The sequence below is a fragment of the Strix uralensis genome, chromosome 15 (genome assembly GCF_047716275.1).
Source record: "Strix uralensis isolate ZFMK-TIS-50842 chromosome 15, bStrUra1, whole genome shotgun sequence".
Classification (NCBI taxonomy): Eukaryota; Metazoa; Chordata; class Aves; order Strigiformes; family Strigidae; genus Strix; species Strix uralensis.
The window spans coordinates 20,973,752-20,997,544 of NC_133986.1; the positions used below are offsets into that span (position 1 = coordinate 20,973,752).

At 53.4% G+C, this 23,793-nt stretch overlaps 1 protein-coding gene across 7 annotated transcripts in view; it reads right to left on the reverse strand.

Annotated features, from left to right (window-relative positions):
* Window positions 1-5,372: 5,372 nt before the first annotated feature.
* Window positions 5,373-23,793, reverse strand: part of LOC141950118 (uncharacterized) — an 84,120-nt gene continuing 65,699 nt past the window's right edge. For all 7 annotated transcript variants that reach the window (XM_074884534.1, XM_074884532.1, XM_074884530.1 and 4 more), the window contains 9 exons: window positions 22,617-22,724; window positions 18,427-18,536; window positions 17,444-17,492; window positions 15,862-15,982; window positions 14,893-14,987; window positions 13,115-13,180; window positions 11,619-11,718; window positions 10,134-10,286; window positions 5,373-9,922 (listed from right to left, as the gene is read on the reverse strand). In XM_074884534.1, the coding sequence (XP_074740635.1) occupies window positions 8,601-9,922; window positions 10,134-10,286; window positions 11,619-11,718; window positions 13,115-13,180; window positions 14,893-14,987; window positions 15,862-15,982; window positions 17,444-17,492; window positions 18,427-18,536; window positions 22,617-22,724 (2,124 nt within the window). In that variant the 3' untranslated portion in view covers window positions 5,373-8,600. The remainder of the gene's footprint in view (window positions 9,923-10,133; window positions 10,287-11,618; window positions 11,719-13,114; window positions 13,181-14,892; window positions 14,988-15,861; window positions 15,983-17,443; window positions 17,493-18,426; window positions 18,537-22,616; window positions 22,725-23,793) is intronic.

Sequence of the window (23,793 nt, forward strand, 5' to 3'; positions counted from 1 at the left end):
AAAGTTGGAGGTAGGTTGGGAGCAAAAGGAGCTGCTAAAAGCTTGACAGCACAGCTCTTTCCCTGAAACTGTGTATTAATCTTGTATTAACCTTGTGTTAATGTAGTACTGCAGTGCACTGCTCCAGGAGCTTGGCTTCAGGAGAATCACGACAAATCTTCAGTGCACAGTAAGATACGTCACCTCCGATCTGATCTGAACTTTTGGGCAGATGAAAACCAGATCGTATCCCTTCTCTCAGGTGGAGCTGTTACTTTGGGCTTCACGTTTTCACTTGCTGGCTTGTGTCACGGGATGACTCGGTGCTGGTAGGTTGGCTACAGGATGGCAACTTGCTGGTCATGCCAGGCAGGAGGTCACGATGGGTTCGCTGCTTGCTGTTCAAACTTCTTGAGTCTGAAAGTATCAGGGTTACAATTTCATTAGAGTGAATGTAGATCCAGAGAAGGAATTGCCAGGCTTGGAGCTGATTTAGTTGATTTTCCTCATAGTTATTTAAGGCACATTTGTTCTAGAAGTACCTGGACTGAAAGATGTGGCCTTCAGATACTGCAGTAGTTTCCCTTATGACAAGGAGTTTGTTGCCTGTCTCAGTTCTGCCTCTGTGGCAGGAGCTTGGGTGAGCAGAAGGTGCAGTTACTCTGAAGAGCCACTCCAGCTGCATAGCTGGGAGCTGCAGAAGTCCATAGAGGTAAGCTTGTTGCACATCAGCTCATGTTTGGCTGCTGTGATCCCTTCAGCTGGTCATGGCAAGGCTGGACTAAACTTAGTGCTGTGCTCTGGATCTCAGGCAAGTGTGGACACCACCTCTTGAGAAGGTTTCAGGCAGCTTTGTACTGATTTTCTGTTGAGGCTGCGTCTCCCGTGATGGGGGAGTGTCACCTTTGAACCTGCACTTAAATGACAGAGTATCTGCAGAGGTCTGGTCTGGTTTGGTCTGCTCAGGTCCAGATGTCTCAGGACTGACGTATAAGCTTTTGTCTCCCAAATCATTCAAGTGCCCCACACCCTGTTACAGAGGGGTTGGGGCTCCAGCGACATCGCAGCTGAGTCAACTGATGAAATTGCTTACAAGTCCTTAAAGATGCTGATTAAGTGCTGGAACAGATCTCATGCCTTTTGGTCTGTGAGGGCTTCCACAAGCATTTTCCTAAGCCAGCAGAGATGGTGACTCCAAAAGGGATGAGCGCATGGTGCTTGCTGAAGGCTTTGGCAAGCACCTGGGTTGAGTCTGCAGGAGCTGGCAGCAATGACTCATTGCTGGAGAGAGACCTGAGAGGCGAGGTGGGGGGTAGCTGAACGAAAGGCTGAGTTTTACAGAGCAGCCCTGCCTAAATGCCTCACCCTCCTCACTTGCAGCGTGGTTGGGTAAGGAGGAGCAGACCAGGTTTCCCTTCTGGACTGCAGTCCAGTGCCCTGCTGCAGACCTTTCCAGTAGTTCTGTATCACTTCTTGGCTCCACCAGGAGCCATAAAGGTAAGCAAAGCCACCCAAGAACCAGCTTCCCCAAGCAACTGCCTGCCTGAGTGAGCTGCAGGCTTAGACACCCCAGGAGCAGGGCTCTGGTGTGCAGCCCGGCCCGGTGGCTCTTAGTGGGGTGACTGGAAGCAGGGCCTTGTGGTATTGCATCCCGTCTATCCACAGGTACCTCTAGGGACCTCATACCAGTTTTGGAGCAAGATGGAAGTTTACAGTTAACCCTTCTCTGCGTCTGAGGAAGAGCCTGTTTCACTGTGTGGGAGAATAGGGCTAAACAAGCCAGGCTTTAGTGACTCCAATCCCTTGGACTGGTGCCTTCAGAGCCATCTCCATCCCCATCCTGGGCACTTTTGTAACTGCTGCAAGCGAGTAGGGACACTCGTGGCGTGGGACCAGCTGCCGTGTCTCCCGGTGAGATGTTGGCCGAGTTGTTTCAGCTCTGGTTTGCTTATCTCCGGCGCTGTCGTGGTGCCCACATCCCGTTAGGCGGGTGTGATTGCCTTGCTACCGCGAGGGTGCTGGTGTAGGCCCTGTGGGCTTCCTTGGCCACCGAGATAGGATTTGGGGGGTGGTTTGGGAAGGTGTCAGACCTGCCTCTTCCAGCTGCCAGGTTGTTGTCTGCGTGTGCTGGTTTATACCCGATGATGCTCTAGAGGAAGGGGGTGGCGTTGCTCAGAGGATGGTGTGACAACAAACATCCTGGCCACCAGCAACTGGTGGGAACTGGGACAGGCAGATGGGGCTGGCCCCTGCACAGCTTCACCCCCCTGGGGCTGGGAGGCTTCGCTCTCTCTGGGGGTTGAGTACAGGGTCTGTGGTTTAGCAGAGCCCAGGCACGGGCTGGGGCTCAGGCCCTGGGCTGCGCAGGCCCTCGCTCTGCTCCCCAGCTCCCAGCCACCGCTGCCACAGCCCCTTCGCAGCGCAGCAGCACGCAACTACCCCCCAGCACGGGAGCCCCAGGCGAGCGGCACGACAGACTGAAGAGGAGGAGGAGGAGGAGGGCTCCCAGGCACAGCCTCTGCCAAACAGCTCCCAGACACAGCACACCCATCCCTCTCCCCTCCCTGCCCCCGCGTCCTGGGACCAGAGCCTAAACCAGCCCAAAGCCTTGCTCCCTCCCTCGGCTTGGCTCTGCTCCAGGCTCCACTTAGCATCAATTATTCAGTGCTGAGATGTATGGTAGAGGCAGGCAGCAGGGTTGCTGAGCTCTGGGCGGTTGTGGGGGGTGGCAGGGAGGATAAGGAGCGCAGCCGTGGCTCGGCAGAGAGCCAGCGAGTGATGGGGCGAGACGCAGCCGCCTGCCTGTCCCAGCTCCTGCCGCTGCTGGTTGGGCTGTCGATGAGCCGGGAAGGACAGGAGCTGTAGGGCTGCCAGGGCACTGGAGCCAAGTGCAGCTTGTGGGGGCTTGTGGGTCTGTGCTGGGGTGATTCTGCGCAGGGACCAGCCCTGGGAGCTGGAGAACTGGTGTTAAGAGTTGTCTGAAAGGTGTGATGAGAACAGTGGCTCCACCGGGGAAAGGGGGGGTTTGTTGGGAATACTGGCAAAGGCCGACCACAGAGGGAGAGGCAGTGGGAGGGCTGGTCCCTGGCTGACAAGGCCGTTGTTAGCATTTAAGCAGCAGCTTTGATACCTTCTGCAGAGTTCACTCACCACTGGTCCCAGTGCTGTGTGGCAAATGGGTTATCGGTGAGCTTGGCCTTGGGACTGCACAGCTGCCCTGCTCTTGGTCCCCTGGGAGCAGCACCCAGGCCCTGGGGGGCAGAGGAGGGGGCAGGGGATGCCTGCACTCCTGTCCCCTTGGGGACAGTGACACCTCCCGTGCTGGGACGCTCCTGCAGCAGCAGGGCATGCTGCTGACCTGCTGCTCCTGGGCCAGCCGTAGGCCGGGCATTTAGCCAAGGCTGGACACCAGGCGTGGCTTGTGGCTGCCCCGAGACCTACCCTGAGGTTTTCCACTTCTCTGGTAAGGGACTGAGGTCCTAGGCTTAGCTGGTGGGCAAGTCCCAGGGGTGGCCTCTGCAGTGGGTGCTTGGTATGTCCTCCATGAGCCGAGCCCCAAAACCCCACCTGGGACCCCCCTTCAGCACCCGTTCAAGGCTGGGTACCACTGTGGCTCCTGCATTAGCCGGAAGGATGCTGCTGGGGATGTGGTAGAGCCCTGCCTGTCCCTGGTCCCCTCGGGCAGGGTGAGAACACCCTGCCGCAGCCAGGAGGTCACGACTGGGCACGTGCATGAGCTGTGGGGACCACAGATGCCAGTAGGCCATGTTTTATTCCATTTTTTTCGATGACCAAGTGAACCGAGGCAGTTTCAGAGAGGAACGAGACTGCCTGCCACATCCCTCAAACCTAGCGTGACTCACCTTCCCTGGGGGAGACCCTGCCCTTCTGGACACTTCTGCTCCCTCCTCGGCAGCGCGGAGCTGAAGCTGTCCCAGCAGTGGGATAAATGCCGCGGTGCCTGTGCTGTAGGGATCTGCTGCAGCTGTCCAAACCCGGCCCCGGCGGGCTGCTTCCCCGCGGCCACCCGAAAGCCAACAGGTTCACTGGGGCTGTTGGCCAGGCGGTGCCACAGAGCAGCTTGTGGCCACCTGGAAACACGGGAGGGACGAGGTTGGCTTCACTCCAGCCCAGGGATGTCCCACTCGTGCTCGTGGTGTGTCCCTGGGCTGGCAGCCAGGGTGACAGGATAGAGGAGATGTGCTGAGCCGTATCCTCGCTGCACTGCTGCTCTAGTGTGGTGCTCACTGGTGCTGGCTTTTTTTTTTTTTCCCCCACAGGGTTGCAGACCAGGTTTTAACCAGTTAATATAAATGAGCTAACTTAGGGTCACTGCAGAACAACGGAGCTTTTTTTTTGTTCCTTTTTGACCTCTTAGGGGAGGCAGAGCACTGCTCGAGGCAGGAATACCAGCCTACAGCACCTACAGGTGAACGCAGGGGGATGCTGCATTTCCTGCGCTGCCCTTAAATCCTAAATCTGTTTTGCTGTCAGTCTTTGTGCCCCCTGTGCTGCTCTGCTAGACACATGGCCCTGCATTTACTGTTAACCATGTTGCTCAAGTACCAAACGGCAGCTTTCTCTTAGGGGAAACCAGAATACTGCCCAAATCTAACACTCAAAGCCAACAGTACTGTGGTCATTTAAGTGCAGGAAATTTAGGGTGTGTCAGAGGTGCTGCTCACACACGGCTTTTTTAAAATCCATGCTCAGCTGTGAGCGGCACCACCTTACATTCCCGGTGCCTGGCATAAGCATGACTCAGCCCTGACTCACGTAGCATCACGCCGAGTTGCACCCACCCGCCCTGCGAGGAGCTGTGTCCACCCGCTCCCTGGCCCCTCCGACCCTCCCAGCGCTGCCCCTGGGCAGGAAAACAAATTCCAAACCTGAAATCTCGGCCAAAGAAGAAAGCTGCAGCGGGGCTGCCGGCCACGCGTTGGAAGGGATGTGCAGGGGCTGGGGGCTGGATGCTGCCCAAGGCTCAGCGAGCCTGGAGAGGACGGTGGTACAGGGAAAGGAGCAGTTTTCTTTCCACTGCTGCTGGGGATGCCTGGATTTAACCGTGGTAGTAAAGCAGGAAGGAAGGCAGAGATGGAGTGGACTGGACCTGCCACAGCTGGAGCACACCTGGTGAACCGAGCTAAAAGCCAGCATGAGAAGGCAACCGGTCTTGCTGCTGCGTCTGTTGCCATAAGAAACCTCATGGAGCCTGATTTTATGCTAAACGTCTTTAACCGTTATCATTACAACCATGTAAAACACAGCATCAAATACTCTGGACAGTCTGCTTGGATCAGTGTAAAAAGGAATGATTGACTTTTTTTTCTTTTCCTCCCCAAAAACAAACTTTCTCACAAAAAACCCACAGAAAAAACAAAAGAAAAAGCACAGACATAAAAATGTTTTTTTAAAGTAATAATTATAATACATTAGAAAGAGTCACGGAGGAAGCGTTCCACGCTGTAAACAAGAATAGCAATTAGAAAGAAAAGCAGATGGGAGCCGGGCTCTCAAAGTGCACCTCAACCGCCATCCCAGGCTGGAGCTGGGCCCCAGCGCCCGGCCCGTGGCTCCTGCTGCCCGCTGGCACCGGAGCCACTCAAAGTGCTCAATTACAAACCAAAAAAAACCCCCCAAACCTGCAACGTCGGTCTTTAAAACCACATGCAGGGTAGCAAGGTGAGAGTCGTGTGAGGGCGAGGATGGCGGGAGCTGCTTTCCTGAGTTCACTCGTGGCCGGAGTGGCTTTCGCGGAGGGGCTGAGGCTGCTGGAGGCTGGGGCAGGGCTGCGTGTGGCAGTTATCTGTCCTGCTGAGCTGCCACCCTGGCCCTTCTCCTTCCCTGCCTCTCCCCAGCTAAAGAGCTGAGGCTGGGCCATGTCCTGCCCCCCCTGCTGCCACGGGCCTGCCCTGGCCATGCCTTCAGCTGCGGCAAGAGGCAGAGGAGGAGAGAGGATGGGTCATCTCTTGGATGATGCTTTGATGTGCTGAAGGCATCACTCCAAGGGAAGCCAGGCACGGTGCTGGCTCCCAGGTGCCTTGGGCCACTCTACCCTCCAGAGCTCTTCTCGAACCTGAAAGCTGAGGGGCTGCAGGCTGGAGAAGAGCTCGGGTGGCACAGGGAGGCGCCTGGAGACCTTCCCAGCAAGAAGCACGCTGGTAGGAACACCAGCTGGTAGCTTCCCCCAGGCTTGGAGGTGATCAAGGACCTTGCTGCTTGCTCCTGTTAGGGCTTGGAGGGGAGGAACCCCCACCCCCACCCCAAATTCTTGTTGTACACCATGCACCAAACGCCATGCAAGGGGTAGTGTGCATTTGACAGCGCTGCAAAATTAGAGCAAACACCTTTTTTAAATGTGAATACTGCAAAACATCCCAGACACATGCTGGGTGAGGAGCCTGAGCGCACGTGCAACGTGATGTGCAAAGGCTGCGTGCCCGAAATGAGGGGAAGACGAAGGTCAAAATGAGGGGAAAGAGCTCTTGCACGCGTGAGCCAACCACTCGGATGTGTTAGCAGGAGGCCTATGTGTGCTTCAAGGAGAGGACAGACCCCCCCAAGCTACAGAAAACAAGCCATGAGGTGACCACCAGCCCTCAGATGCTTCTTGCTGCTTCCTGGCGAGCTCCAGAGGCCAGTGGGCTGCCAGCAAAAGGGAATCGATACTTGTCCTGAAATACTGCCCAGGTATTTTAACACACAAATGGGTTTAACTACTGCACGGTTACTGAAAAACATACTCTAAATTAAAACCAAGTTAAGCACCATTGTTCCAGAAAGGACCCATGGTGTCTCAAAACACAAATACTGAACATTCATACAGCACTTCTCCTCAAAGAGCAATTCTTGACTCCTCACACCACCCCTGCGAGGTAGCTAATAGGGTTATCCCTGCTTTGCAGAGGGAGAGAGCGACAGGCAAGGTGGGAGGCTCAGCAGAAGATGGGGGTCTCCGACAGAGCAGGGGCTGCAACAGAAGCTGAGGGTGCTGTGCTGTGGCTGGCTACATCTGAACAGATGGGGTGCTCCCTTTGGTGCTCTCCCTGCTGCTAATACAAACCACCACATGCACACAAATTAAACAAACACCACCTGATAAACCCCACAAAGGAATTTCGTGGAAGTTTTCTGCTGGGCTTCCAGGTAGGCTTCAGATCAGGTTATGTTACTGAAGCAGCCAGATAAAAAAGCAGTTTTCAAAGTCTCCTTAGAACATAAAGGAGCTTTTTGCCCAGGGTCACCACGGAAGGATGGGAACCCCACCTGCAGTCGCACCTCAGGTGGCATCTGCAGTCACCCATTCTGGACAGCAGAGTCAAATACAGCACATCTGGACTAGTTTCTTTCTTGCTGCTTCCATCAGTCTTCCTTCCTGATGAAGTCCCTTCACCTTCTACTGGGCACAGGAGTTTGGCCCAGCTCTCTCAGAGGGGTGAGCTGTCCCCACACCCCGCCAAGCAGTGGTTTGGGCTGTGCAGCAGCGACCTCCTGGGATGGGGAGGAGCTGGACAGGCCCCTAGGACTTGGTGCACGAAGGGCAAGCGGGCAGCCATCGCAGTGGGCAGTGGTGACCTTGATGCTCTACAGCATCATCTTCTGAACCTCTGTGCCCAGGTTTCCTTCCTTAGTTGTTGATTTCTGGGTGGGCTAAACCAGAAGGGCTGAGATGAGGTTCTGGGCAATGTGCTCCCCTTCCCCAGTGCCTATGCTGTCTCCACCCTTGTCACTTGGGATTCAGCTTGGGCACTGTGATTGGACACCAGCACACCTCCAGCAGCTCGCTAGTGAAGGCAGGAGGTTTCCCAAGGCTGTAGCCCCCTTTCCTGCTCAGCCAAGGGAAAGGCAGCGAGCCCACTCGCCGCCCTGGACCTGCAAGGGAAAAGGCCAGCAGAGACCAGGCTCAACCTTCAGCACGGTCCTTGTCACCTTGAGAACTTGGGGAAGAACCACCCTGCTGCTGGTCCTCCCCTGGGGTCACACCAAGCTGTTAAACCTCCCCTCTGGGCCCCCACCCACCACCGTGGCAGGAGCCGCGTACAGCCCGGGCGCTGCCCTCTGGAATTGCATAGAGCAGGCAGCGGGCTGCCTGCGCCCTGCTGGGACGCCACGGCCCTGCCCGAAAATGCTGCTGCCTACAACCACGGCTCTGGGAAGAGAAATAAAGATCTATTGCTACGAAAGCCTTTGAAAGCAACGCTGTTGGCTGCACTGATTGGGCATTTTAAAGAAAGCATTTCGGACTCTTACGCCTTGTACCCACTTCCACAGCTGTGGGTACCCACAGCAGGCAGGAGCAGGAGAAAACACGCAACACATTCACCAGCCCTGCCTCTCCCCCCGCACGCAGTGAGGCTCGGAGAGCTTCAAGGAACACAAAAATGAAAGCGCTTTCCAATTTGTCCATAGGAAAGATGCAAACCCAATTTGCTGGTGCCTCCTGGCGCCGGTGGCCACCACTCCATCTCCTCACCGGGCGCTCGTACCAAAGCACAGCTTGACAGGCGATGGCTGCTGTGCTGTCACCCCGACACAGCCCTGCTGAAGGGGGGGGTCCCGAAAACGGGGCAAGGGTGCTGCTCCAGCACCCGCTTCCTCTCCCTCACCTCCTCCCATCCCCACTAGAACGTCACCGACTTGGGCAGCTTTGCCAGGGGAGGAGAGCCTGAAAGGAAACTGTTCTCCGAGTGGGATTTGGCAACCTGCGGCGGTAATTTTGGTTTGGGGCTCAGGGGTGGTCGTGGGGCTTTCAGTGCGTTTAATGGTTTCTGGAGGCTTTTTTGGGCATCTCCCTCCTCTTGGTCCAGCACAAGAGGCAGTGGCGTGGAGGTGGCAGGCAGGGGACGTCCGCTCTCCGGCAGAGGCAGTGCCACCTGCTTTCTGTTGGAGAAGTCCTGCTCTGTGGCGTGGGCGAGGTGGAGGGGAGTGGTGGTTTTGATAACGGTGTAGGGGCTGTTCCCCTTGGCAGCGGGGGACGGTGCTCGCTGGGAGGGGCAGCCCTCGCCCAGCCGCCCTGCCTCCGACTCGCTGCCGGACAGGACGGGCACGCTGCTGCCTGCCAGCCCGTGCGCAGGCAGCGTGCCCAAGCCCTCCGGCCAGCGCGCGGCACCGGTGCCACTGCCCGGCCCGTTCTGCTGCATGCTGGCGAGCTCCCCTGTGGAGGCAGCTTTGGATGCCAAGCGCTTCAAGTCTGTTGTGTCCGGCAGCGCCGCTCTGCAGCGCGTCTCGGCCGCCCCCTCCCCATGCCCGCTCCTGGGGGAGCCCTCATGCTGCGACGCACCGCAGAGCCGCTGCCAGCTGCCCGGCAGAGGATGAGGGGGTGCATCGAGCGCCTTCTCTTTGCAGAGGGAAGATGCTTGTTCTCCTGCCGGCAGGGCAGCGGGATTTGGCTGCCATACCACGTGGTCCGTAGTGGAAAGCTCAGCGGTGCTCAAGTCAGGAGGACTTGGCGTATTTTGGAGGGAGGAGTCCGAGGAGCCGTGCTCAGCTGGGGTGGGGAGGGAGACAGGCTCGTGGTCCATCGTGGCGTGGCCAGGAGCGAGAAGAGGCTCCTCCGGAGGCAGGGCCGCAGGCAGGAGGTGGTGATGGGCCTGTGTCTTGCTTGCCTTTGGAAGAGACGGTGGCTGCCCATCCCCAGGGGGCACCGCCTGAGCCTCCTCTCCGGGTGGCCCCTCGCCAGGAGGATGCAGGTGGGTGTCTGTCGCTTCAGCTGCTTTGCTGCCCTGGGGGGTGGGAGTCCTTGCCTCTACCGCAGGCGTTCCTCCCGGTGCCGCAGGCGTTCCTCCCGGTGCCGCAGGGCCTCTGTGGGGATGGGGCTCCCTGTCCGGGGGGTGCTCGCCCACCTGGCCATTCTGGCTGTTGGCCGCCACGTTGCCCTTCACGGTTACTGGGTTAAGGGAGAGCTCCAGGCCCAAGGGTTTCCGTGGGAACTCCTCAGGCTTTGCTGCATTGGAAGCAGAGAAAACAAAATCAAACCCGAAGTACGCATGGGTTCATTTTTGCACCCAGCATGCCCCGACTGCAGGGAAGGCAGATGCTGCATCCAGTGGGTGCCGGCCCTTCTGGGCTGCCCCAGCTCCCTGCCATGCCAGAGGGATGCTCTGCTCCCCAGGGGACACGGGTACCACTCTCTGCCCACCTTCCCCTCTACCCACCTGGCGGGGGGAGGTCAAATTTCATCTTGCGCAGTTCAGTCATCGACACCTGCAGTTGCTCAATGACGGCATCGTCCTCATACTGCAGGGAAGCAGCAATTTTCTCCTGCAGAAATTCCCGTAAATCTTCCAGTGCCATCTTCAGCAGGCGCTCTGGGGGACAGCAGAAAGGAGTAATGGCAGTGGCATGGCCAAACTGCAGGGTAGCACAAGCGTGGGTGGTGTTGCTTCAGTTTTATCTGGGATTGTGCTGCTGTTCCCACTCTGGGGTGGGACAGCCTGAGCGATTTTGCCTGTCTCCCACCTTCCCACTGTTGCTCAGGGTTGTTGATACACGGATGTATTCATGTCACCTCTAGGCAGTAGCTCAGCAATGGCAGGACAATGGTGGGGCTGGGGCCTACGCTGACCAGGATGCACGTTTTGGGCCATTTCTGGAAGTTCTCACCAATACCTCTAGGAGGAGGAAAAGCTCCATGAGATAGACCCAGAGCGTCAGGCTGAACGGCAGCCGCCATGGCCAGCCAGGGATGTCAACCCGCACCAGCCAGCAGGCAGGGACGTGGGCAGCGATGCTGACCCATGCCAGGCAGGCAGGGACGCGGGCAGCGATGCTGACCCATGCCAGGCAGGCAGGGACGTGGGCAGCGATGCTGACCCATGCCAGGCAGGCAGGGACACGGGCAGCGATGCTGACCCATGCCAGGCAGGCAGGGACACGGGCAGCGATGCTGACCCATGCCAGGCAGGCAGGCAGCAACGGGCTGCAGGCAGGGATGCCGATCCACACCACACACTCCTCAGGGAGGAGAGATGATTTCACAGCCAGGCTGAGACTTCTGCCTGGCTACCAGTTTCCCAGCCTTTGCAAACAAAGGGATACTTGAAGATGTATTTCTGGATAGCCTATCCTTCATTCTGGTGAAGGGGAGCAGGGTGGCTGTTTGCAGAAGCCAACACATGCAGTGCCATAAATCCCACTGGCCCAAAGGTGCCCAACACGCACTACCAGCATCGCTCCTGGCCCAGATTAAAGACCTAACTGGGTGACAAAGCAAGGCTGCTGGTTTATGGGAGCACAGGGGTTCAAAGATCTCGTGGTAGAAACATCACTGCCTTAATGATATGTAAGAAAACCAGGTTTTGGTCATTTTAGAAGTATATTAATGGATTTATTTACCCCTCTACAGCCTTTTCAGCTGAACTGCCACATAGAGCTTTGCAGACAGATGGGTTGTAAAAGATGTGGGGCGCAGCACGCAGACAGAGGCAGCTGCGAGCGTTTCAGCGGGGTTTGCTGTGTGCTGAGCACAGCATTTCAACCCTCGCAGCATCTCATTTCCTCCCCGGAGCACCAGCACGGGACTGGGGCCAACGCAGGGCACCGAGCAGGGTGGCAGTGGCCAGCAAGGCTTCCCGAGTCAGCAGCACAAGGGTGGCCCAGCACAGTGCTGCCATACGGGACGTGCTCTGCTGGGACCTTACTTTTGTGCAGTTTGAGGATGGTGTAAGCCATGGCTGTCAGCACCCGCTCTCCTTCCAGGACGTAGATATCCCACAGGCGCAAGGTGAGGGTGAAGGGTGTCTGTTTCAAAGGCACAAATGAAAAACCAGCTCGTTAGCACCACGCTTGCTAGCACTGATTGATGGGGTGATGATACAGAGGTTGGTGGCATCACTACATCCCCTCATACCAAAATACACAACACAGCAAAGCACTGCATGTCCAAGATTCACCTTTAACACAAGAACCTATTTTATCTTCTATGGTTTTGCCTTAAAGCTAACAACCTCAGGTGGCCAGGAAAGTATTTAAAACCCAGCCACAAATGCAGAAAAAGGAGAAACTTTCTGCACAGGCACACTAGCACATGGGTTCCCCTACCCTGGAGGGAGCACCATCATCTTTCAGCCTTGTGAGCACACAAAGCCACTCCTGTATCCACTCAAATTGCCGAGACAAAGGGCTATTTATGGGATAGGTCTGAAGGCCCAATGGTGCTTCACTAAGCTTTAAAAAAAAAAATCACTCCTTTGCTGTCCAGAAAAGTGGTCTTCCTTAAGCACAGGATTATTTCTACCTGCTAGAAAAACTCCTGCAAGAGGTTTCATTTGCATCCGGACCCGATCTACAAACAGGAGTGAAATGATATCCAAAATGATGGAGCAGCCCACCATCTCCCAGCAAAGATTTAAGGTATCTCACCAACAGAGAAATTAATACTAGTCCTACCACAACTCTTAAGTTCAAATTTAGGATGCTGTGCTTACTCTCCAGAGTTTGGCACGACTGGCCGTTGCAGCTCAGTTACTGCAGTTAAAGGGATTTTGCATTTATGCAGCTTTTAGAGACAGAGGGCAGAGCAGTGGGTTCTCTCAAGGGGAAGGGGTCATCTGCTCTTTTACAGGAGACAGGGCAGCAGAAAATTGAGACTGGGGACACACAGATGTCCTAAACTTCAGCAGTATGGATCTTGTGTTCAAGCGTGCAAGCACAATGCTGCTCTTAAAAGTTTGCTGGGGCCTGGCAAATTAGCTCTGGACAAATCAGGGTAATTTTCTCATCCTTTCATGTGTCTCCAGTGCCCAGCCAGCTCCTTTGCTTATTTGTCAAGGCTTGTGCCTCCAGCTCCTCTTCTCCCTATGTTGTTTCCAAAGCCAAAGTGAGGTTAATTGCCTTTGCAGTGGTGCCAGTGGGCAAGAGAAAGATCTCTCCTGACTTTGAAGCTCACACTGCTGCTGCTGAGCCATCTCCCAGCGACTGCTTGTGATGAGGCAGCAGGAATTGGCTTGTCATCACTGACATGCAGTTATTTTTAGCTTCTCCCTTATTAATTTTTGCCTTACGAGAGTGTGCATAATATCCCACCTTATAAAATATTAACACCTTCCTCAAATTATGATACTTTTTCAAAAAAAAGAGGTGGATTAACTATGCATGCAAGCAGCAGAGCAGCAAACAACCCGCAGAGCGTCCTCACCCGGTCAATGAAACACTGCAGGAACCACTTGGTTGTGTAAATCCCTGTAGTCATCTGTTCCTTGTCCTAGGAGGAGACAGCAAAGAGAGATCGGTGTTTCACCAGGCTGGCTGCCAGATGTTCAAGCAACTCACAGGGCTTTTGGGGAGGTTGGCTGGTTTATTAATGCTGGGGTCTGGGTGCAGGATCTGGCTGCAGTTTGTCTCCCAACAAAGCCCCTGCCTTAAATACCAAGGGCTTTGGCACTTTGTCCAAGATACTTATTGAACCTGATCCTCAATGTGGCCAGGCTTCAGCCACAACTTTGGAGAGGGATTTCTAGGAGAAGCTTTTTTGGCCTAATATCTACACCAAGCATTTATAAAAACCTTCCAGGAACCCAAACCACACACACTCCTTGCAGACTACCGTTTCTGTTTCCATAGCAATTCCCATGCCAGCCTCTCTGAGCACCACCAAAATGATTAATGCCAAGTATCCTACAGGTAAATCCAGACCTGCACAGCCAAGCCAGCTTTGCTAGCCCTGCCTCTGTAAACACCTCATTTGCAAGGCATGGCTGCCGAAGGAGCAGGACGAAGGAGCAGGACGGCCTGACAGGCTAAGGAAAATTCTTAAACATCAGAGTTTAACCCCAACATCACCCTGCTTTATCACTTTTCCATCCCTGTCTGGCATCTGGCGCAGCACTCACGCACAGCTTTGCCTTTCTGGCCCTGCCGAGGCGTGGCACGGCCGGTGCTGCACAGTGTCCTGCACACGCACAAAGCCAACGTCACTGCGGGGATGGGAAGAGAAAGAAGGCCACGGGATTAACGAGCCAGCTCCAATCTTTGCCTTCAGCTGGTGCTGGGCACCTGCGAGCCTGGAGACTTTGGCAGCCAGGAGACACGAGCAGCTTTCAGAAGGTTATTCCCATCCTCCCTGCCCAGGTCTGCCACCACCACCCGCGCCCTCCCCCGGCTTTAATTAAGTGAAAACCTGTTCTGGCTCTGTTTCACTTTTACGGCCAGGGCTGGCTTGTTTGCAGCATGAAGCAAGAGCTGTTGCAGATGATGGCAATATAAACAGCTTTTCCTGGAGCCGGGCCAGTGAGCCCCTTGGGAGCGTAACAAACCTTCAGGAGTCTGACCACTGAATACCAACTGTCTACAGCAAATGCAAGGGGGGACAAGGGGAAAAAAGAAGGGAGCAGGTGTTGCAAAATAGTTGCCTAGATGTTAGACTGCAGTCGAGGTGTCCTGCAGATGCTCATCCAGCCATCAAATGGGCCTATACCATCTGCCAGAGAGAAAAACAACTGGATATGCCCAAGCAACAAAACACACAGCAAATCTTACACACCTCCTGTCTTTAAACAACAGCAAAGCTGTTAAATGTAAGCACTTGGGGATAATAATTATTGAATTAAGACTCCAGACAGTCCAGCATCACCCTTCAGGCTTTGCAGCTGGTGTAAGAACACAGCGCAGCCTTCCTGCTGTATGCAACAGCTCCTTTTGCTGCAGGCTCTGTGAGCCTTCCTGCCAGGCTTTCCTAAGGAAGCCTTGAGATTTTAGCAGTCCCTACACTAATGATGACCAGCAAGCAAATAATAACCATTTGCCTCATCGAGATTCAGGCACCCCATTTAAAAAGGGCTTGCCTCTTTGCGGCTGAAGCAGTCCTACGCGGTTAGAAATGCATTCAGTTGTGCATCTATTTGGCAGAACATTACACTAATTGCCTTAGCATTAAAACGCCGTATCAGTATGGGGAGACTGAGAGCAAAGAGATACCATGTGCTTCTTCAGTTTGGGAAACAGTTTGCTTAAAATCTGCTCGTGGTGAGCTTGAAATCTCTGCAGCTTCGGGAACCCAGGAATGAAAAAACCTTAACGAGAAAAGATGAAACAAAAAAATAATCAGAAAAGCTCTGCAGCAGTCATGGGGGTTGCTGCCTGTTGAAGTTGGCTGGACCACAGCACACCCAGTTACCTCCCCTGGCACCCCTCCCCGAGCCCACCCATCACCCCGTCTACACAGGCAACAGCACCAACCCCAACGCTCCTTCTCACCCCCGCCCGCAGAGCAGACCTACTCCCCCCCCTGCTGCTTGCCCGCCTGAACACATCTTGGTGCTCACCAAGGTTCAAAGAAAAGCTGAAGATGTTTGAACACCACAAGCTCGTGCAGTGCCCCGTAATCTAGCAGGACACTTGTTTAAGACTGTCTGGAGTTATCAAGCCATAAGGCTTAGCCCTTCGCTCATAAAATAACCCTCTGTGCACAGATTACTGCTAACCACAAGCAAGATGAAAGGATCTTTAATGTGTTTGAAGTAAAATAATACAGCACATTTGGTGGAATTACATCTTCATAAAAACACAAGGGCACGTAGCTCGTGGCACGCTAAAAACAGAGCATTACATGATGCTCTTGGATGTACTTCTGTGAGACTTCTTAAAAACTCGTAACCTTGAGTTAATTGATTGCCAAGGGCAAGGCACTCCAGAGGGAAGATAGCACCTCTGTGAAAGTGTTAATTACTGAGCGCTAAAGCTCAGTGCCGATAAACCACATTTTTCTCTGATGAGCTTGTCTGCCTCCAAGAGTGAAGTTCAGCTCTGTAGACGGGTTGCGTGGGCACATAATTAAGCCTTACTCACTTTAAACAAGTATGTGAGGAGAAACGAGGTCTATCGACCAACCAAAGCAGCCTTCCCTCCCATCACGAGAGCCCCCATCCCACCCTGCCCCGGCCTTACCGTGCATGGCGTGCCGCTGGTTGGTCAGCAGCTGTGCCAGGGCCCAAAACGCATCCTCTTCATTTAGGTACATCAGGAGGATGGCTGCGATCTGGCTCATCCCTTGGCAGTAGCTCACTTCCTGCAAGAGCCAAGAGGGGCACACATGCTGCCATGTCATCAGATCCCACCATGATGCTAAAGCTGCAGAAGCAGCCTGTGCTTCCCTCCCTTCTTTCAAGGTCTGTCCTGTTTCAAGGTCTTTATCGTTTATGCCAAAATTCACAGCTCCCATATGTCTACAGCATCTACTATGTCACTGACTCACACAGTAGTCTGGGTTGGAAGGCACTTTTGAAGATGAAGTCGTCCACCCCCCCTGCCACGAGCAGGGACACCTTCCACTAGCCCAGGTTGCCCAAAGCCCCATCCAAACTGGCCCTGAACCCTTCCAGGGAGGGGGCAGCCACAGCTTCTCTGGGCAACCTGTGCCAGGGCCTCACCACCCTCACAGTCAATAATTTCTTCCTTATGTCCAATCTAAACCTACCCTCTTTCAGTTTAGAACTGTTACCCCTTCTGTCACTACAGGTCCTGGTAAAAAAGTCTTTCTGCCTTTCTTATAAGCCCCCTTCACATATTGAAAGGCCGCAACAAGCTCTCCCCAGAGCCTTCTCTTCTCCAGGCTGAACAGCCCCAACTCTCAGTCTTTCTTCATGGGGGAGCTGTCCCAGCCCTCTGACTATTTTTGTGGCCTCCTCTGGACCCACTCTAGCAGGTCCTCCAGCGGGAGGTGAGGGGCTTGCAGGTAATGCCCCCCACCACACCGACCCCCCCACCATCTGTGCTCCAGCGTGGAAGGTGAGGGACAGAAACCCCAACGTAAGAGGTGCCTGCAGCTACTTCAAGGAATAGGGGATGGGATGACAAACAGCATGTGGCTCCGACACTGTTTTGGATTCCTTCAGCTATGTGAGCACTGAAGTAATTAAAGAATAAATAAATCTGGTAAGCATTTATCTGGTATGAGGGAAGGCAAGGTCTTTCTTTCCTTGACTACCCCCCTGAGCATCTCCTGTGCTTTCTGGGGTAACTGTCCCCTCCTTCGGCTGCTAATTTAGGCTTATTTTGCCCATGCCTTTCAGCTAAAAACGCCTGGTTTGCTGTAATAAATCAGCGTTTTCAACAAGGATGCCATTCAGTGTATGACAAGAAGCCAGAAACATGACAGACCTTCAGCCAGGAGGCTGTCTTGCTGGAGAGCCAAAGGGCAATCCCTTGTTCTTTGCTGACACTCACTCAAACCGCATCTGCCAGATGTCATTTACCAGGTGACAAAAATGAACAAGGGAATGAAACAACTGTGCCAAGAGTCTTGTGCTGCCTGCCAGTCTTGCAGCTGTGTACAAACCAGCATTAGGACTTAAAATTGGAATTGCTACTGGCTAAATGTGGGCGTGTGTATACACATATACACACACACACACAAACATACACGTATACACATATACAAATGTATATAAAGCTTTTTAAAATATCTTTTTATAAATATATATAAAAAGCACAATGCTATTCACTTTAACTGGACTAACTTACTACTTACAGTGTTATAAACCGAGTATGCTGATAGGACATGGAAGAGTGCCTGTTGCCTGGGGAGAAAGAAGGATATTAAAACACCTGAGCATGAGGTCTCCAGCCTCACGTGCACACCAACGCGTACGCACAGAGAGCAAAGGCTCTGAGAACACCCAGCCGACTGGTACTTATGCCTTTTGCAAGGAGCCGGGCTCACAGAACCAGAAAGCACCTTGATGGGCATGTGAGATGGGAGTTCTTCCTTCAGGGGGGAGTCACCAGCGGCCCTCTGGAGCAGGGCTGAACCAGCCTGCTCCATCAGCAGGTCTCCTGGAGAGACATGCCCGTACCTACACGCGTTCAACACACCCGCTCCTCAGGGTTTGGAGTGGTGGTGGGTTTTTAACAGACTTGCAACCACCCAGGCATCAAATGTTACACATCCTGGAGGAAAGCACTGCCACCATTTTATTAGTAGGCTCCTTTCTCCCTTCCCTCCTTCCTAAAGGAGTCACGCCCATGCAGTGCAGGCTTCCTCGCAGACTGCACACTTGTGTAGGGCAGCCAGGTGTGACTCATCCAAGTGACAAAGCCACTTTGTCAAACCTCTCCAACCACACCTGTTGGCCACGTCCACCCCATCCCACCCAGCTCCCGACGGACCCACCCCATCATCCCAGCCATCCCACACCAAGCCCTCTGCAACCCCAGCACCCTGGGGGACAAGGCACCGCAATGGGCTGATGCTTGGCTCAAGAACTGGGGCTGAACATGGTTCAGTGTGTGGACCTGTCCAAAGAGAGAATCAGCAGCCCAACATCTGTGGGCCATACCATTTGTTGATGGTTTGTGGAGCAGAGATGGCTTTGCTCTCCTGTGAGCTGCTCGGAGCCAGGGGGCTGGTGGTCACCCCAAGCCAAGGGGCTGGTGGCCACCCCATCCAGCTCACCCCACGCACACCCACCAGCACCAAAGCCCATATAGCCACACCAAGCCTCCCGTACTCACTTCACTCCGTAGCGATCTCGAAACATGATGTGGTTTCGGAAGGTGCGGTTAACATCCAAATCTATCTGCTTGATTTCCGACGAAAAGCTCTTTGCTTGTTCTTTCATTTGCTGGAAGGAAGAGGGACAGACAGGAGGACAAATGAGATGCCATCTCAGCCAGAAGTGTGCTTCCTACCACAGGAGGGGCAGCTTGTGAGCTGCACAGAGCTATTGAGGAGCGACTCGGAGACACTGCTGGCAGCAACAATCTGCAGACTGGACGTGCATCCCGGCCCCTCGGCTGTGCTGCTGGCCTGGGGAGAAGGGGACAGCCCCACACACACATGATATGACAGCAGCAGCTGCCAACCCAGCCTCTGGTGGTCTTCCAATGCAGATACCAAGTTTTCAGAACCTAAACCTTTTACAATTAAATTTCACTCTGGTTTCTTTTGAATTCTTTGCAGTATCCAGTCTGGCTGTCATAAAGCATTGAGATCTCTGTTGGTGCTCAAGGAACAATACACTTCTATAACCAACACACAGACGTACGCACCAAGGCCCTAAGCTTTTCAGAGGCTCATTCATAATAAAGTCCAAACTGCTGACAGACTCTGTGAAGTGATCTCTAACTACTACTTCCCCTGCAGAGAGAATCATCTTTGGTTTAAGGAGTTTCCACTACAAAAGCAGTTCTGGGGTATTCCCTCGGACTGGTGCAAATTTTAAGGAACCGGCAGAGCCCAGAACAGAAGCAAAACTCAAAGCCAAGGATCCCCACGTTCCCCCTGTGCTGGCTAATCATTTAAGGCAGCATCACACAGATAAAGGACTGAAGACCACTGAAAAAAAAAAGGAAATTCAAACCAAAGCTGCGCCTACCTCAACCAATTATGCCCTCAGAGTCTGAAGCTGAGGATGCTCCATGGATGAATCCCACTGCAATCCCGTTTGTAACCCACTGTTCAGCCCTGTGCATGCAGACAAGGACTATTATGCTGTGGCCAAGCATCTCATCTCACAGCCCTTAGATACCAGCGGTGATCATGCCCTCCTTTAATATCTCGAGAGTTAACTGCATTAATAAAATATATTTTGTGACTGCCTTCAGGCAGCCTGAGATCCACTGGCAGGTTAGGGGCAGCAGAGATGAGCAGCAAGCCCAGCTTGCCTGGAGCCCAGGGTCAGGACCCCTCCTTGCTTACACAGGAGACAGAAAACAGCACATCTGCACAGATACTTAAACATCTGCTCCAGCAGCTGCTATCCTATGAATGCTTGTCAGCCAGAGCACACAAGGTGCCTCCAGGCTGCCGCTGACCTCCCGAGGTGGCCACACCAGCTCTGGGGAACATGAAAATGTCATTAGCACCCAGATGTGTCCCGCACAGCCAACGCTCAGGGCAGTCACAGCATCTCGGGAATATTAACTCCAACCTTGAAAGTAGCTGTAGGAGGAGCTACAGTTCAGGGGCTGTTTTGAATTACTGCCTGCACAAGACAAGGGAGAATAAGTGACGATGGAATGAAGATCTGATGAACAAACATCATTTCCCTGCTGTAAATCCTGTGCTTTCTGCATCCTATGGCTCCTTGCCCTCTATAAAGCAGTCAGACTGAGACAAGATGACTACTCATATGCACGGGGTCACTTCAGTTCAAATTTCCCTGCTCAAGGACCTCTTGTTTTCCCTGCCAGAACACCACAGAAATCTCCCAAACACTGTAAAAACCCCTACTTCGGGGGGTTTTAAAATCACTGCACCTGAACAGCAGGTAGCTTGCAAAGCACTTTGTCACCTCCATGCACCCAGGAGGCTTTATTACTTCTGCAGATGGTATACAAAAAGCCCAGGCTGTTCTCCTTTTTTCCCTTAAGTAACCTGGGGGTTCCACAGATGCTCTGCCAAGCTCATTACTGCTGCAAGCCCTGCAAGCTGGCGGCAGGGCAGAGGCTGGGAAGCTGGAGGTCCCGTCCCAGAAACCTTTTACAAAGCAGCAGGTAAAAGCCAGGACGCCTCTGCTCTGCCCCATGGCCAGCGTGTTTCTCCTGCCGCCTTCTCAGCTCTCCTCAAGCCCTCTCAGTTGTGGCTGTAAAACCCCAGGGAGGCAGAGCATCACACCCACGCTGAAACCAAGTGTGGTACGTCCCATGGTGGCCTCCAGGCTTCTGCAACGTCAGGGACAACAGAGCTGCCATGGCCTTGAGGAAGACTCAGAGACTTGCATGGAGAGAACTTGGAGGACAGCTGGGATAAAGCACTACAGAAGCAACTGGACCAGGCTTTCTAATTGCATCACTCCAGAGGCAACACGGACACGGGGAGCAAGGTACCCCCTGTGGCTAGAAAAGTAGCTCCTCCACCAGCCCGAGCGCAGGCAACATCTCTACAAAGGGAGCAGTGGGTATAAAAAAAAGATAAATCCCCTGACACGTGCCAGGTGGCACACTCAAACCTCAAGGCACACGCAAAAGCCAGGCTTTTGTGCCATGGCTCATGTCCCACAGTGAGACGGGGTGGCCTTGGCACCAGCCCCTCCAGGACACAGGGCCAGGGCTGAGGCTTAGTCCCTTCTTGAAAGCAAAACCCCTCATCCAGGGCCTGCACTAAACCTCTTCTGGAGGAAATTAGGGGAGAGCTAATTATTGGCAGCAGGTGGCACCAAAGAAGAGGTAGATTAAGATGAGCTTGGAGGGGGTTTGCATCCAGCAAAGCCTATTAGCCCTGAAGCTCCTGTTTATCGCAGACCCCTCTGGAGCCCAGATAAAATCCTTGTGACTTTCATTTGTTTGGATCGCTTCCCTGCCTGCACAGCACAGCTTCAAGGGAGGGAGCACGAGAAGAATCTGTGTGCTGGGAGAGCTTCGTTATCTCTGCTTATTGCCATGAGCCCAGCCCACCTTCCCCAAGTGCCTGCACATGACTCCATCCCAGCAGCATCTCGCTATTAACATCTACGCTTGACTAAATATAATGAGTGTTAGCATCATTCTGCTTAATAGGCAGGGATTTTTAAAAACACCTGCTGGTAGCAGCACTCCACCTCCCTGCCTCTGAAATGTAACTCTCCACAGCACCCTGATCCTCACCCGGGTACGTGATGCAAGCTAAACCATAACATAAGTTTGGAAAATAAGTTAATTATCAGCCAAGGGCTTCCAGACGCTGCCTATGGAAAGAGGCAGCCTAAAGGAGCTGAGATAACTGAAATAAAAAAATAACAAAATACAGTGAGTCCCATCACTCGGGTTCTTGTTCAATGCATGCTACAGAAATTACTTATTTTATACCAAGGAACCCAAGCCTGCAGCATGCAGTGCTCTGGTAGGAAGCAATGCAAGGCAGGCTCTTCTCCTATCTGCAGAGAAAATAAGTTATTTTTAATGGAAAAATTATTATTATTTGATTTTTAATAGTGATTTTTAATAGAAACTTTCAAGACAGTTATAAAAAGATTGAAGATGGAAGATAAAAGAAGCCACTTCAATCCACGCTCTTCCAACACTGCCAGTCAACTTTCAGCTGCACATCTAAGTTGTAAGCCAGGACCCTGTGCTCAGAAATCTGCCCCAAGCTTGCAAGATCTGCCCTCACCCCACCCTTAACTGGGTTTCTCGACCCATTGCCAGCTGGTTTAAGGCTTCTGACCTTGCTGCACATTTCAAAACACCCCAAGGGAAATTTTCAGGCACACGGAGAGGTTTGAGGTACCTCCATCCAGCACCTACTGCTTCAGGGTACTCATGGCTACCCTGCAGCTCTCCAGGGAGCCTGGGGAACTGTGAGCGGTACCTTTGCTAAGCCAAGCTTCCCTGCACCCTTCCCTAAAGGTGCAGTAACACCAACAGCACCTTTGCTTGCGGCTTCCAGCAGAATAAATGGAATAAATATTAGGGAAAGCGGCTGGCTAATGTTCTAAAAGGCCAATATACAAACACAGATAAAGAGTTTATACCCTTTACATTCAGTCCTCACTAATTTTAAGCCTTTCCTTCTCAGAGGTCACAGCAGTTCACCGACAGAATCAGGCCCCACCATAGGGCACTTGGCACATTGCTACCCTGCGAAGGAGGATGCAAGGGCTGGGTGTCCCCCCGCCCCTTAAAGCACCCTTGTAGGAACCCCCATGGGTCCGACTTGCCCCAGCTGGTGGAGCCCCACGAAACCAGCCTCCCCACCACCTTGCTCCCGTTGTCTTTGCCTGTACCTCATATTTTCCTTCATTCTCCTTCTTCATCTTCTCGACGTCCAGCAGAAGTGACCAGACCTGCCCTCGCACCTGAAGCGGGATCCCTTTGTACACTCGCCGGCACATCTGTGGGGAGGGAAACGTGTGCAAGGTTAGCTGGTCCTGCTGGTGGCAGAACAGATTTGCTCCGTGGTTTGCTGCTGCCGACCACCAGCCATCCAAGCAGACACCCCAACCGATCACTTCCTCTACCCGTGCTGGCACAGAGGGCATCTCCAATTTGATGGATGAGCTGAGCACCTGCATCCAGCAAAGACACCTACTCAGTCAAAATCACAGAATCCCAGAATCATCTCGGTTGGAAAAGTCCTTGAAGCTCCTCCAGTCCAACCATGAACCTCACACTGACCGTTCCCAACTCCACCAGATCCCTCAGCGCTGGGTCAACCCGACTCTTCAACCCCTCCAGGGATGGGGACTCCCCCCCTGCCCTGGGCAGCCCATTCCAACGCCCAACGACCCCTTCTGGAAAGAAATCCTTCCTAAGAGCCAGTCTGAAATCATGCCACATCTCATGTTTTTAACCTTACTGGAAGAGCTGGACACAGACTTTGTATGTGGGGACACCTCAGGTACTTCACAGCAGTCCCATTCCGTGCACACCAGCCTGTCCCTGGACTCCTCTCCAAGGACCAGAGGCAGCACCCTTGGCTTTTGAAGCCTTTGATCTGACCTGGCATGGCTGTTCTCACCTGGATCCTCAGGGATCAGGAGAACAATACATTCCCCCTTGGAGAGGAGAGCCCTTACCGTGAGAGCCACAGGGACATGTCCACAGCAACTCTCATGGCTTGACAAGCAGCAAAGGAGACCATGGGCTACACCACGGGCTCTCCCCTGAATGTGCAAGGTATCCCTCAAGCAGAGAAGGGGATTGGGGACAAACACGCATGTGTCCCTCCTGCCTCCACATGTTCACTTTGTCTCACAGATGTCTCTTCTTTTTTTTTCTTGTCATAAATCCCTCTCCCTCTAAAGGGACCATTAAACTTCAATGGAAAACAAAGAGCTTTTGTTCCATCTCTGACTTCTCCCATTAAAAGAAAAAGCTTCATAAAACCCAAAAAAGCCTCATTTCTGAATATTTTCCACCCTTTCATTCATCCCACCCGTGAAACGCCTTGCAGCTGCACTA